Raw genomic sequence first — 15,256 nt, 5'->3', positions numbered from 1 at the left:
CTGTACTACCAACCGGCCATCTCCCTCTGGAATATTTTACTAATTTTAAGAAAGACATGGGGGTAATTTAGAGACAGATGGTCAGAAAATAGTGAGGAGTCCAGAGACTGTGGCCAATGAGGGAAACAAAGAGAAGACCTCAGAGAACAAGGTATTTCTCTTCCAACACTTGATGCGCTCTCATTAGGTAGAGGAAATATTTATTTAAGTGATATGCTGATGTATAGGGATAGGAAAGAATTGTGGAAGGAGCTTAAGGAAGGATCTCCTAGGACCTGCAGTGGGACATATGCAAAGAAAATTGTTCTCTGTCCAAGCTTGAGCAGTGAATTCAGTTGGTTATCTCTAAAAAGCTGTGCAGACACAGGATGTTCCATTGAGGGTAGGGGGTGGGAGTGAAAACACCGTCCCTTATGTCTTAATCTAAAATCATTAGGAAGAAGTTCATCTTTACTCTAGGGATAATGTGAGGGGATCGACGGCAGGGATTTCACCTACTTGCTGGTTTTCAGCGTACTGCAGTTCACCTGAGCCCAGCTATGTGGATTTACACATTACTAACTTTTAACTAAAATAACCCATAAGGAAATATACAGGTAGATTCCTGCAATATCCTTAAATTGAAAATATTACTGCTTAAGAGCACAAACCACCAGCCAGCAAACAAAACACGGCAGAACTGATACTTTATTAAGTTATATGACCAAAAAAAATTGGAGACCCCTCCCCCCACCCCCGGCCTAACTAATCATCTGTCACAGATAGAATCGGGGTAACACTGAGCATTGCGGCCGGAGCCAGCAAGTCCTTGGAAACCGTCCTTCTTGGGCCATTGAATGTTCTCAGCAGATAGCCCTGCCTTGGGGGAAACAGGTCCCCTTCTGGCCCCCACAGAGAAGGTCGCCTCCAGCAGTAAACAGCAAACGGATGTAGGTAGAACAGATTTCTTAAATGTATAAAATCAGATACGGTCAGCAACCCAGAGGACTCTCCGTATCTTCCCTGGGCAGTCTGTTGGCGAGTCTGTGGCTGCTTGTGAGTGGTACCACAAAGTGAAGGCTCATCTTTGCCAGATCTACAAAACTTTATCCTTCTGATATCTGAAATCAGGATCGGGAAGAAAAGAGAATAGTGTGGGAACCGTAGGAGCCAGGAGGCTCTGTGGAGTCCTCCAGGAAGTTCCTGAGACAAGCAGGAGAGGGATGGAGGAGAGGGGCCTTGTGGAGAGGTGGTTTCTCTGTCTGTGTTGGAGCTGTGTGGTGCTAGCTTTACTTTGACCTTGAATTTAAGTCCTGAATGGTGGGAGACAAGGCATTGTTTCCTCGGGAACAAGGAATTTAAAGAAGGTTGGCTTGCACCAGCTCTAGAAACAGACTAAAATGTTCGAGAAGCACTTGAACTGGAAAAGGGTTGGGTCTGCGTGACTGCAGAAGGATTCAGGCCCGAGATGGCTCTGAGATGCTCTCCAGATAAATCTGGCCTCGGCTACAGTGCTGAGTGAACCCTCTGCCTCCGCCTGCGCACGTTGTTTGTGCGGGGTTTTCCACTGAGAGGTGTAGACTGGTTCCCAGCATTCCGACCCTTGGCCTGAGTGTATGCTGTAGACATCCTGCTCCTGAGGGTAGCTGAGGAGAGAAAAGAACGGAAACTTTTACTGGAACGGTAGCCTCCAAGGAGAGCCTTCCCTGGGTCAGCTCCAAAGAGAGCAATTCTCGATTATCGGTGCCAGAGGCTGCCTCTTCCCAGACTGACTTAGGAAGAGTTTACCCTCCTTTCTCTTTCTGTGAACCCACCACCTCCCAGTCCATTTTCTAGACAATGATGCCACCTAATGGGAACCAAGAATAACTCACAGAGCATTTAAGTGAGGATACTTACACTTTTTAATGTAACTCACATTTCCCGGCCTTGTCCTTCGCTACCTATTCAGTGCTGTGTACCAGCTTCTGATGGGGCCAGACTCAACAGCACATGGGCAGTCAGGGTTTCAGAACGCTAGAAAGTATGTTTAGATGGGTATACATACATACATTAAAGAATCACATTGTACACTTCAAATATATTACACTTTTATTTGTCAGTTATACCTCAGTAAAGCTAAAAAACGGGGGCGCCTGGGTGGCTCAGTCAGTTAAGCGTCTGCCTTCGGATCAGGTCATGATCCCGGGGTCCTGGGATCGAGCCCCTCGTCGGGCCTCCCTCTCCCTCTGTGCTCGCTCTCTCTCGCTCTCTCTCAAGTAAACTATAAAAAAATCTTTTAAAAAAAGCTGAAAGGGCGCCTGGGTGGCTCAGTTGGTTGGGCGACTGCCTTCAGCTCAGGTCATGATCCTGGAGTCCCAGGATCGAGTCCCGCATCCAGCTCCCTGCTCAGCAGGGAGTCTGCTTCTCCCTCTGACCCTCCCCCCTCTCATGCTCTCTCTATCTCATTCTCTCTCTCAAATAAATAAAATCTTTAAAAAAATTTTAAAAAGCTGAAAACGTTAATTTAATAAAAGATGGTTATAAATGATGTAAATCGATAAGTAAAAAACCAGATCTATAAAGAAGTAGAAATGAATGGAGATACACCAAAATGTGGGTTAGGCTAGTGTGATTATGTTTTCTTTTCTCTCTTTTTTTAAAGGTTTTATTTATTTATTTGAGAGAGAGAGAGAGAGCATGAGCAAGGGCAAGAACAGAGAGGGAGGGAGAGGGAGGGGGAAAGAGTCTCAAGCAGACTGCATGGAGGACGGAATCTGACGCCCAGCTCAATCCCACCACCGGGAGATCATGACCTGAGCCAAAACCAAGAGTCTATCACTTAACTGACTGAGCCACCCAGGTGCCCCTGATTGTGTTTTCTAAATGCTGTATAATACAGTTTGTATTTCTTTCTTCTGTATTCACCATAAGTATCCTTTTTAATATAGACAATAATTAAAGTTGGAAAATACAGAAATAGAAACAAGAAAAACAAAATTACCCATAGTTCCACCACTCAAACATACCTACTGTTTACATTTTGGTGTGTTTCTGGTCTTTTTTTTTTAAACATAGAGTTTTATATATTTTTAAAAAATTGTAATCATTCTGGGGGCTCCTGGGTGACTCAGTTGGTTAAGCATCTGACTCTTGATTTAGGCTCAGGTCATGATCTCAGCTCAGGTCATGATCTCAGGGTCATGAGTTAGAGCCCCGCATCGGGCTCTGTGCTCAGCACAGTCTGTTTCTCCCTCCCCCTCTCCTCTCCCCACTCACACACAAATAAATAAAATCTTTTTTTATTTTATTTTATTTATTTATTTGACAGAGAGAGGGAACACAAGCAGGGGGAGTGGGAGAGGGAAAAGCAGGCTTCCTGCTGAGCAAGGAGCCCGAGGCGGGGCTCGATCCCAGATCCCAGGACCCTGGGACCATGACCTGAGCCGAAGGCAGACACTTAATGACTGAGCCACCCAGGCGCCCCCAAATAAATAAAATCTTTAAAAAAAAATTGTAATCATTCTGTGTAATTCTTTTATCATTTATTATCACTTTAATAATAATTCTGTTGCTTTTATGATACTAAAAATCATCCTTTAGACAAAGCTGTTTCCAGGAAACCCAAATGCATCATTTAGATACATTAGGTTCCAAGAAATCTGACCTTCAAATAATTTCTATACTCTTATTTGCGCTATATGTTCATGTACATGGAGACACCTTCGAAAGCCAGCAAGGAAACGGGAAAAATAATTTTAGAGTTTGTAGGCAATGTCAAAGGAGCCCCCGGTGCTTGGGAGGTGATAGGAAGTTGTTCCAGGCGGGTCCCCAAGCGCCTGGTCATGTGCCGGCGCCACCTAGTGGTTACGGTTATGAACAGTCTGAATTCTCTGCCTCCCATCTGCGGGTCTGGGAGCTGGCATCCTGGTTGGGGACCTTGCTCCAGTACCCTGCCTCTTGTCTCTGCTTAACCGACTGGAAGTAGAGCAAGAATACTGTCAGCACGGATACATAAACGTACAGATTGGAGGTTGCATTATGAACACCAAATGGGCACCATGAGAAAGGAGAAAAGGGTTCCCAGAATCTATGAAATGAAAAATTCAAATGGGAAGACAGCAGTTTGGAATTCTAGCCCTTGGGCTGCCTGCAAATCATTATCCGTCTTGCAGATCTCTTTTTAGAGCAAATCTCCTCTCCACTTGTAACTCATTTACCTTATTATGCAAAAAAAAAAAAAAAATGTATGTCAGTTCTTTCTCTCTGACAGATATGTTTTGATTGGGCTCTTGGGGACGCAGGTATTACCAGAGAAAACCCTCTGGTTTGTTAGAGCCGCAAAGGGCTGGTATGGATCCAGTTCTGCCATTTATTAGCTCTGTGTTCTGAGCTAAGCCACTTAATCTTTCTGAGCTCAGTTTTCTCATCCCACAAATGGGGATAATCATAGCTAATGTGCTAAGTTATAATAAGGAGCAGATGTATTGCCTAGTGCTGTGCTTATAGTGGGGTGCTCAATAAATTGTAGCTCTTTTGGGGCGCCTGGGTGGCTCAGCCGGTTAAGCATCTGCCTTCGGCTCAGGTCATGATCCCAGGGGCCTGGTATCAAATCCTCGTCAGGCTCCCTGCTCGCCCAGGAGTCGGCTTATCCCTCTCCCTCTGCTCCTCCCCCCTGCCTGTGCACTAGCTCTCTCTCTCTCAAATACATAAAATCTTTTTTAAAAATTGTAGTTGTTTTTATAAGAAAACTCCTTATTGTTAAGTCAGATGAGATTAAAACAATTTAATCCAGTTCACCAATTGTAGGACACACAGGTTTTTCCCATTTTCTTATCTGAAATCAGGGTGTGTCAATGGCATGCCAGTGTTTTTCTTCTTCTTAATAGTTCTACTGAATAATGGTACTTCTTACATTTGCTGGTGTTTTAAAGGAAGAATGGTAATTAGGTAGCAGTGTTTGAAGTGCTACAGAGAGACCTGTTTTAAGTGCTCTTGGATTGTGTCTGAAAAGCCTGAACATGACAGCTGGTTCCATGAGGTCTGATGAGGACAATTCCCCACTGGTCTGTTCCCAGTCTCAGACTTGAACTTGTGAGCTACTACTTCTATGAAATCTATTTGGAAAGGGTGTGTTGAACCTTTTAAACCTCACTGAGGTTACACAGAGCACAGCTGATAATTCAATAGCCTGGAGCATTTAGCACCGCACAGCATATATGAGGTGAATGTATGTTGTTTGAAGAGGGGATTTTGGAGGGTGGGTGTAATCCCTCCTCTAATTCTGTTGGTTCTTTCCCTGATGTGTAGACTGCTCCTTTCTCTCCAGGGCTGTCTGAGGGCTGGATGGGCTGTTGCGTGGAAAATACCTGGCACGTATTGAACATAGTATATAACAGCAGGTTGGACTCTGTCTTCTTGGCAACTGTGCCTAGTCTTTTTCTCTCTGTCTTTCAGTCTAATAAAGTTCCTGTTGTTCAGCCCCCGCATCACATGCACCCGTTGACGCCCCTCATCACCTACAGCAACGACCACTTCTCCCCTGGCTCCCCTCCCACGCACCTCTCCCCAGAGATCGATCCAAAGACAGGTGAGTCATCCAACGCTCAGGCTGGCCCCCATGCAGAGCTCCAGTGGGCCAGGCTTGTCTTCTCGGGGAACATCACGGCCCTGGAATCAGGCAGCCCTCGCTTCAGGTCATGTCTCCAACTCCCAAGAGCCCATTACCTTGCCCACCAACGTTAGCCTTTTCATATTTTTCATCTGTGTTTCCTGTGTCCCTTTCACATCGTAGAGGCATTGTGAGGATAAAAGGAAATTATATGAGGCAATGCACAGGGCCTGGCTCCACAGTGGAGAATCTCTTAATACTTTGGGGTGGAATGAGCTGGACGTGGTGGGAAATCTTCTGCATTGACCTTGAAGTCTAGCCCAGCTGTGGGCTGTGTCTCTGTGCCTCCCTTAACCAAGACCTTTGCCTTATACTGAACATTTTCAAAAGTAACCAGTCTGACCCATCTTCTAAGTATAGCTATGAAGCACTAAGGTTGAGCTGGCTTTTATTTATTTTTTTTAACTTGTTCACCAGAGCTGTCCATCCCAGGGAGACATAGCCTCATCAAATTCCCAGAGTGGTCATGGCTCAAAGCATTTTTGGAGCCCCTGTTTAAAGAGAAATCACAGTTACTGTAAGTTACAGATAATGAGGAGGACAAATGTGGCATAGAAATGCAAAGTTTACTTCTCCATGAATGGGGTAGGTTTTGAAGAGGAGTTAGCAGATGACTCTGGGGGATATCTTGGGTCTCTCAGTCCAGGATTTCCAGTCCCTTTCTTGGATGACTCCTATATAAGCAGCTGGAAATTACTCCTGATGACAGAGGTGGGATCCAGGTAGCCAGAGAGAAGCCGTGTTAGTCCTGCCTTCCCCGAAAATGTCCTTGACCCCAGCAGAGCTGGGGAGGTGACAGGGCCAGGGTACTGAAAGAAAGGCCTTCCAAGCTCCAGCACGCCTGGGGACATAGGGCAAGGGACTTCCGGTTTGGTGTTAGTTCCAGGTGCTGTGGTAGGGCCAAGGAACAGACTGACACGTGTCTCTTTGAAGCAGGAATCCCCCGGCCCCCTCACCCATCCGAGCTGTCTCCATATTACCCACTGTCTCCTGGAGCTGTTGGACAAATCCCCCATCCCCTCGGCTGGCTCGTCCCACAGTAAGGAAACGCGCCGCCTTCCTTCCTCATGCCGAGCTCTGCGTCCTGTGCCTGCCGCAGCACCCCCACCCCCCACGTGGGGTCCTCTCCCCAAAGCCCACGGCTCTTACTCGTGCTTCCTCCTTCCTGCCCTTTATCATGCTTTCTTCCCAGCCCGCTCTCCTCCCCTGTCCTGAACAGTCCCACCGTAGCCAGTGTGCTGACCAGACGTCCTTGCTCCTGGCCCTTCTAGGCAAGGACAGCCCATGTACTCCCTCCCTCCTGGTGGTTTCCGGCACCCCTACCCTGCCCTCGCCATGAACGCCTCAATGTCCAGGTGAGTCCCGGGACTGGGTCTGGGAGCGTGACGTGGCCTTGTAGAGAATGGCCCTCTACGAGTGTCCTTGCCATTTCTGACCATTCAAAAAGCTTTCTCTGGCCCTAAACTAGGAGGCATGGGCTCACCTTTCCTCCCCACCCCTCTTTGCTAAGGGACCTCCTCGTGCCCCATGGTCGGAGTGGAGACCACAGCCTCGGCCTCACCCCTTCCCCACCTCTCTAAGGGAAGAATTTCAGGGCCCTAGCCCTTAGCCTCCCACCACATCCCCCCCACGTGCGAGGCTTTGTGGCACTGAAGCCAGAGGCTGGGAGAAGATGACTTTTTCCTGAAACGATGTCAGGAGAGGGGACAGTAAAGGGGGCTTCTGTCTCAGGGGCCAGATCTACGTGACAGTGGCACCTATGGTGACAAAGGAGGTGCAACCCCCAGCATACGCCCTTATTTCCCCGTCGTGCACCCTGGCCTCTGGCCTGCTCCACCTTCTTTCGCGTTCGGTTTTCATCCTACCCGCTTCCAGCATCAGATAGAGGAGGCCTGTGCATTTGTGCGGGAAGGGAGGTTGGTCGGGTGCTCGCGGGCCCGTGAACGCGCTCCCAGTCCTCAGAGGCTGCCTTGGCAGAGGTGTTTGCCCAGCTCTGCCGCCAGGGCAGGCGGCCACCACGTCCTCTGCTGGGTGACAAGCATTCAGCCCGAACCCCTGTGTCGTCCCTTGTTTCCCACATGGTACACAGCCTGGTTTCCAGCCGGTTCTCTCCTCACATGGTGGCTCCGGCCCACCCTGGTCTGCCCACCTCAGGGATCCCCCACCCCGCCATCGTCCCCCCCATCGTCAAGCAGGAGCCGGCGCCCCCCAGCCTCAGCCCGGCCGTGAGCGCGTGAGTATCAGGCGGCCTGGGTGCGGGGCGGCCAGTGTCTGAGCAGCAAAGGCCGTGTACTTTGCCCGCCCGGGGGCCTTTAGCAGGCGGCCAGCAGCCTCCCTCCGCAGCATCCTCCCCTCTCCTGGGGATTGCTCCCACGCTCGCTGAGGGCCCCCTTTGCGCACAGTCAGGGGAGTTTGACGGGATTTGAGGCCGAGAGAGAACCCGGGAGCGCTTTTGGCTTCCTTCCCCCTCCCCCACACACACGGGAAAATGTGAGCCCTGAAGGGAGGAATTTCGCCAGGTCACACTGTCACCAAGGCCAGGGCTTTGTCCGCTGAGCCATACAGCCAGTGGGAAAGCCCAGGTCAGCGCCCCCTGGCTCAGGAGACCCCCTCTTGCTTCTGTCCCCTCCCTGTCACCTGTGGCCGGCGCCCCTCCCCACCACCTCTGCTCCTTCCTCAGGGAACTAGCCCCTCACAGGACACGGCCCGAGGCCATCCCGCGGCTGGGAGCCGCTCGTGGGGGTGCTTAGGTGCTGCGAGCAGCCTGACCGGCCGAGCGCCCCCGGGGGCAGGTGGCCCTCGGCCTCAGCGAGGGGCGGGGGTCGCGGCCCGGTGGCCACCGACCCGCGCTAACTGCCAGCTTTGTGCCTTCCCAGGAAATCACCCATCACGGTGAAAAAGGAAGAAGAAAAGAAACCCCACGTGAAGAAGCCTCTGAACGCCTTCATGTTGTATATGAAGGAGATGAGGGCCAAGGTGGTGGCTGAGTGCACCCTGAAGGAAAGCGCGGCCATTAACCAGATCCTGGGAAGGAAGGTAAGGCCCGCTCTGGGCCCGGGCCGCGCGGGCGGCGTCCCCTGCACTCCTCGCTCCCTGTCACCTCTGACCCTCTCTCCGCAGTGGCACAACCTGTCCCGAGAAGAACAGGCCAAGTACTACGAACTGGCCCGGAAGGAGCGGCAGCTGCACTCGCAGCTCTACCCGACCTGGTCAGCCCGGGACAACTACGTGAGTGGCGCGGCGGGCCCGGAGAGCAGCCCCGGGGAGCGGGAGGGGGCCCCGCTTACGGAGGCCTCTTAGGGCCCCAGAGGAGGCTGGCTCTCTCCTTCCGTTCTCGGGAGATCGACAAGGACGTGGCTTTGGCGTCCTAAGGACCGATGTGAATTTGTACCCCTCTCATTTGAAGTGGACTCAGCCCTTGATTCCATAATTCAGGACGCAGCGCGAGCTGTGTCCGGGCTCTGGTTGGGGGGCGGGGTGTTGCGGGCCAAGGGCTCCGAACCTGGGGCTCAGAGAGCGATGTGGGAGCCCCGGCTGGCATTGCTAATAACTCCTCGAAACTAGACAGGTTTTTGTATGTCTGTTCTCATTTGCTTTTTATTTCTGGTAAGAGGCTTCAGAGCTGTCTTAGATTTTCGGTGGGGCCTGAGTCCCCTCAGAAAAGATCAAGAACCACACTGTTCCAGGGCGGGAAATGGAAAAATAAGCCCGAGGGCACTGAAGGGATGAGGCCTTCCAAGAAGGCCAGGACCCCGGGTCGGAGGGAAGAATTGAGTGGGGACGGGAGGGCACCTTCCAGCAAGGCTCATTCTGCCTCCTCAGAGGCTTCCGTGGGTGCGTGACCTGAGCAGCTCCCCTCCACCGCCGGCTCCCTCCCCCAGGGAGGGGCAGGGGCAGTATGGGCCATATCCTGTCCTCCCCCACTTCGTGTCTGGGAGTCCCCCCGAAAAGCCAGTTATTCTGCCCCTTGGTTACCCTTTCTGTGGCCATAATTTTCAGGGTAAGAAAAAGAAGAGGAAGAGAGAAAAACAGCTGTCACAGACACAGTCCCAGCAGCAAGTCCAAGAGGCAGAGGGTGAGTCCTTAGGAGGGCACCGGCTCTTCTAACTGCCGTCACGGTGGCACCTGTCGTGCATCGTTCCGGGGTCTCTGTAGGGTACAGCGACAGCGCTGTTTGATCGTAGCTACCGTTCTCAGGGCCTCTGCCTCATGGGAGCCTCTTGCATACTCGGGTGGGTGTTATTATCACCCCCTTTTAGAGATGACGAATTAAGAGGCTCAGAGAGGGTGGACCTTCCCAGTCACTCTGCTTGTTAAATGGCAGAGGCAGGATTTGATGCCACCACTTTCCCACTTCAAAACGTAGGCACTTTTCAATTCATTTGAGTTGCATCTTATTTGAGGGTTCTAAAAATCGATGTACCGGGCAAAAATGAATGGTATCTGCAATTATCTTTGAAATTCCCTCAGGAACGGGGCACATGAGAGATGGACATGCCACCTATTCGTGAACCAAATAGAAGCAGGTGTTCCTCCAAGGTTGGGTTGGTTGAACACCCAAAGAAATACTTTGCTTGGTTTCGGGGTCACTTTGTGCCAAAATTATGTACTGTGTCTTTTCACACCGGAATCTCACCTAGCATGGTGACCTCTCCTCTCGTGCTCACTCTGGACAAGTACAGAACTGCTGGTACCAGCTAAAGTGCTTTTAATCTCTTTCCTCTCTCTCCCTCTCTCTCCCTCTCTCTCCCTCCCTCTCTCTCCCTCTCCGTCATCGATGTGATTTGTATATTTATTTACGTAGGCGTACACATTAGTGAAGTATGTACGTGCTGCACGGTCCATTGTATACCTCCCCGCTCCGCAGGGGCTGTGCCAGCTCCCATAGCACCATAAGCCAGAGATTTTAAAGCAAATCGAATGGAGATCCGTCTCCAAAAGTGCTGAGATTTAGGCAGGGAAGGGGATGATGTGATAGCCTGAGTTCTTTTCCCTCCTATCAGGTACCGAATAGGTCTTTGGCATTTTGGCATTGCCCCTTCTCGATGCTCTAGGTGTCCCCCAGTGCGGCTTCCTCACCTTGAAAGCCTGGATTTCGGGCCCCTGCCCTTTCCTCCTGGTAGGCGTTCTTGTGTTCCACCTCACCCCCAGTACTAGCTGCTCAGTCTTCCTTGTGTTTTGTCCCCGTAGGTGCTCTGGCCTCCAAAAGCAAGAAGCCATGTGTTCAGTACCTGCCCCCTGAGAAGTCCTGTGACAGCCCTGCCTCTTCCCACGGCAGCATGCTGGACTCCCCGGCCACCCCCTCCGCAGCCTTGGCGTCCCCGGCTGCCCCCGCGGCGACGCACTCGGAGCAAGCCCAGCCCCTCTCCCTCACCACCAAGCCGGAGAGCCGGGCCCAGCTGGCTTTACACTCGGCTGCCTTCCTGTCAGCCAAGGCGACAGCCACTTCCTCCGGCCAGATGGGCAGCCAGCCCCCGCTCCTCTCCCGGCCGCTCCCCCTCGGGTCCCTGCCCACAGCTCTGCTGACTTCTCCCCCCTCCTTCCCGGCCGCGCTCCATGCCCACCAGGCCCTCCCAGTCCTCCAGGCCCAGCCTCTTTCCTTGGTCACCAAGTCTGCCCACTGAGCTGCCCCCTGACCTATGCAGGCTGTCAAGTGACTCGTTGAGTAGTAATGATTCAGAAGAAAAAAGAAAAAAAAAAAGGAAACTTTATTGGTCAATATTTGACCACTCTGGACTGTTCTGTAAAGTGACTGGTAGCAACAGCACTTTACGTTTTGTAGATGTAACCAGTAGCTGATCTTAAGGCTTTTTTAAAAAACAAAACAAAACAACAAAAAAAAATCTTTAAAAGAAAGAGAACTGAAAAGTAGTGTGTTCTTCTTCTTCCTGTACGTGCAGTGGTGGATGGACCTGGGCAGAAGACCCATTCCTCTCTACCTCTTTCCCTTTCTGCCCTGCTCCCCCTTCTAGTGCTCCCACGTGCCCCCCTCCCCTTCCTGGTCCGCATGTCGGCCATGGCTGGACTTCTAGCCTGTTACCTCTTCCTCTAGATCCCGTTCCTGGACATTCCTTTTGACCTCGCCAAGTTTTTCTCCTTCGCTCAACTGCCTTCATCTTCGTCCTCTGCCCAGTGTAAGACTGTCATCACGTGAGAAGCCACCTTTGCCTGATTTGTCTTCACCAGCGTCCCCTTTCCCCCAGTGGGCCCTCACACAACAGCCTCCAGCTCTGGGTGGGCAAAGAGGTCCTCTGAAATGGTTCTTCCCCACATTGAAAGGGATTCAAGGTGCCCGCCACTTTCTCGGTGAAGAAGTCTCTGTGCCACCCCCTCACCAGTCAAGACCTCCCCTCACCGTCCCAGAGTGGCAGATGGGACCCGGCCCCGAGGCCTGGCTCTTGTCCCCTGGGTCAGTGCTAGCACAATCTGCCAAAGGTCTAAACGCCCTCCTCCCTCCCCCTATCACCTCACATGCTTCTTCTGTGTGTATTTCTTTTTGTTTTTATGGGGTTTTTTGGAGCAATTTAAACTTCCAGTTGTTTATTTTCACAAAAGAAAATAAAATTGCAGTTGCAAGACCTTTTCTGAGTATTTCAATCCTTTTGTTGAATCAAGCCCCCATCTTCATAGCAAGGCCTGTGCTAGATTTTTGCAGGGGGTTGGAGAGGAGAATACGAAAACATGCCTGACAGAAAAATTCAACCCAACTTCCAGCCTCAAATGTACAGAGACCCGTCAATATCGATAACTGAGATCCAAAGAGAGTAATCTTTATTTTTCTTTGTTTTCTTATAATTGCCAGGATGTAAGGGGCATCCTTTGGTTGTTTTGCATGGTACCTAGCACGGCAGTTTCTTTTATAACAGCCTTACTGAGCTATAATTCACATAACATGCAATTTACCCATTTAAAGTGTACAATTCAATAGGTTTTCGTATGTTCAAGTTGTGTATCCATCATCACAGTCAATTTTAGAACATTTTCATCACCTTGAAAAGGAACCCCAGACCCTTTAGAAGTCACCCCCATTTCTTGCCTTCACACCCTGCAGTCCCAGGCAACAACTAATCTATTTTCTGTCTCTGGATTTGTCTATCCTGGACACGTCATTTAAATGGGATCATATAGGGGCTGCCTGGCTGACTTAGTCGGAAGAGCATGCAACTCCTGACCTCTGGGTGGTGAGTTCAAGCCCCACATTGGGTGTAGAGATGACTTAAATAAATAAAACTTTAAAAAAAATAATAAATGGGATGATACAACATATGGTATTTGTGTGTGTGCATGGGTGTGTTGGGTTTTTTTTGCTTTTAGTAGGCTCCCCGCCCAACGTGGGGCTTGAACTCATGACCCTGCGATCAGGGTCATAGGCTTTACTGACTGAGCCAGGCAGGTGCCCCACATATGGTCCTTTCTCACTGACTTCTGTCAACCTACTATTTTCAAGGTTCATCCACGCTGTAGCATGTATCAGTACTTCATTCCCTTTTTTATTTTTTACTTATTTATTTTTAGGGGGGAGATGGGAGGTGGGGGTGGGTGCAGAGGGAGAGGGAGAGAGAATCTTTTTTTTTTTTTTTAAGATTTTATTCACTTGAGACACAGAGATACAGAGAGAGAGAGAGAGCATGAGCAGGGGGAGAGGGAGAAGCAGGCTCCGGCTGAGCCAGGAGCCCGATGTGGGGCTCCATCCCAGGACCCTGGGATCATGACCTGACCTGAAGGCAGACGCTCAACCATCTGAGCCACCCAGGCGCCCCAGTGGGAGAGAGAATCTTCAGCACACTCCACACCTAGGGCAGAACCCCACATGGGGCTCCATCTCACGACCCTGAGATCATGACCCGAGCCAAAACCAAGGGTTGGACGCTTAACCCACTGAGCCAACCCAGGCACCCCTCCTTTATTTTTTGATGGTAAAATATATGTGACATAAATTTGCCATTTTAACTATTTGTAAATGTACAAGTCACTGGCACTCATTCCATTCACAATGTTGTATCACCACCACCACTATTTCCGAAACTTTTCATCCCCTCGAACAGAATCTATATGACCACTGAGTCATTACCCCTCCCCCCAGCCCCACTCCCCCCAGCCCCTGGTGACCTCTCATCCACTTGCTCATTCCATGAATTTGCCTATTCCAAGTAGTCTGTGTAAGTGGAATCCTAAACTATGCCCTTTTGCGCCTGCCTTAGCCCACGGTTCTCCAGCATTGTCCGTGTTCTAGCATGGATTAGCATTTCATTCCTCTTTTTTTTTAAAGACTTGATAAAATACTTCTGTCTTCGCTTGCCATTTTTACGAGTACTTGCCAGGTTTTTTTACCCCATTCAGACATAGCTTTTTTTTATTGTGGTAAAATGTATGTATAATATAAAATTCACCATTTTAACTATTTTTAAATGGACAACCTAGTGGTATTAAGTACATTCACAACATCATGCAACCATAACTACTGTCAATTTCCAGAATGCTTTCATCGTCCCAAACACAAACTACCTGTTAAACATTAACTCCCCACTCCCCCTTCCCGGAAGACTTAGGAACCTCTAATCTACTATTTATGAATTTGCCTGTTCTGGGTACCTCATATAAGTGGAATCATACAGTATTTGTCCTTTTGCGTCTGGCTTATTTCACTTAGTATAATGCTTTCAAGGTTCATCTACATTGTAGCATGTGTCAGAATTGCATTCCCTTTTCTAACTGAATAATCCATTGTGTATATAAGCCACATTTTGCTTATCCACTCATCTATTGATGAATACATGGGTTGTTTCTACCTTTAGGCTATTGAGAATACTGCCTTGAACATCACATGTAAGTATAATGTTTGAGTCCCTGTGTTCAATTCTTTGGGATATATACCTAGGAGTAGAATTGCTGGGTTATATGATAATTCTGTGTTTTAACTTCCTGAGGAATTACCAAACTGTTTTCCATAGCAGCTGCACCATTTTACATTTCAACCAGCAACGTGTGAGGATCCAGTTTCTCCACATTCTCACCAACACATTTTTTTCTGTTTTGTCTGTTGTTTATTAATAGCGATCCCAGTAAGTGTGAAGCGGTATCTCAATGTGATTTTGATTTGTTTTTACCTAATACCAGTGATGTTGAGCATCTCTTCATATGCTTATTAGACAGTTTTCCCAGACTATTCTATTTGTTGAAAAGACTATTCTTTCCCCCAGTGAACTGTCTTAGGACCCTCATTGAAATCAGCTGACCATAAATGTAGAGGCTTATTTCTGGATTTTGAATTCGACTCAATTAATCTATATGTCTTTATGCCAATACCACACTGTCCTAATTACTATACCTTTGTAGTAAGTTTTAAAGTTGGGAAATATTGGGGCACCTGGCCAGCTCAGTCAGTAGAACATGTGACTCTTGATCTTGGGGTCATGAGTTCAAGACCCACATGGAGGATAGAGCTTACTTTAAAAAAAAAGTTAAGAAGGGTGAATCCTCCAACTTTGCTCTTTTCCAAGCCTGTTTTGGCTCTTCTAGGTCTCTTGCATTTCCATATGAATTTTATAATCAGCTTGTCAATTTCTGCAAAGAAGTCAGTTGAGATTTTAATAGAGACTGTGTTGGTAGATCAATTTGGGGAGCATA

The 15,256-nt window shown here is 49.2% G+C and overlaps 1 protein-coding gene across 1 annotated transcript in view; it reads left to right on the top strand.

The window, feature by feature from the left end:
- Positions 1-12,202, top strand: part of TCF7L1 (transcription factor 7 like 1) — a 150,294-nt gene extending 138,092 nt beyond the window's left edge. Inside the window, exons 5-12 of the mRNA XM_032410569.1 lie at positions 5,416-5,548; positions 6,566-6,668; positions 6,901-6,984; positions 7,719-7,862; positions 8,506-8,665; positions 8,750-8,857; positions 9,629-9,704; positions 10,820-12,202. Coding sequence (XP_032266460.1) covers positions 5,416-5,548; positions 6,566-6,668; positions 6,901-6,984; positions 7,719-7,862; positions 8,506-8,665; positions 8,750-8,857; positions 9,629-9,704; positions 10,820-11,253 — 1,242 coding nt within the window. The 3' untranslated portion in view covers positions 11,254-12,202. The remainder of the gene's footprint in view (positions 1-5,415; positions 5,549-6,565; positions 6,669-6,900; positions 6,985-7,718; positions 7,863-8,505; positions 8,666-8,749; positions 8,858-9,628; positions 9,705-10,819) is intronic.
- The last annotated feature ends 3,054 nt before the right edge of the window (positions 12,203-15,256 follow it).

Source organism: Phoca vitulina, unplaced genomic scaffold (assembly GCF_004348235.1).
Source record: "Phoca vitulina isolate PV1807 unplaced genomic scaffold, GSC_HSeal_1.0 scaffold12, whole genome shotgun sequence".
NCBI lineage: Eukaryota > Metazoa > Chordata > Mammalia > Carnivora > Phocidae > Phoca > Phoca vitulina.
The sequence above is the reverse complement of the archived record's forward strand: the minus strand, read 5'-3'. Positions and strand labels throughout refer to the sequence as shown.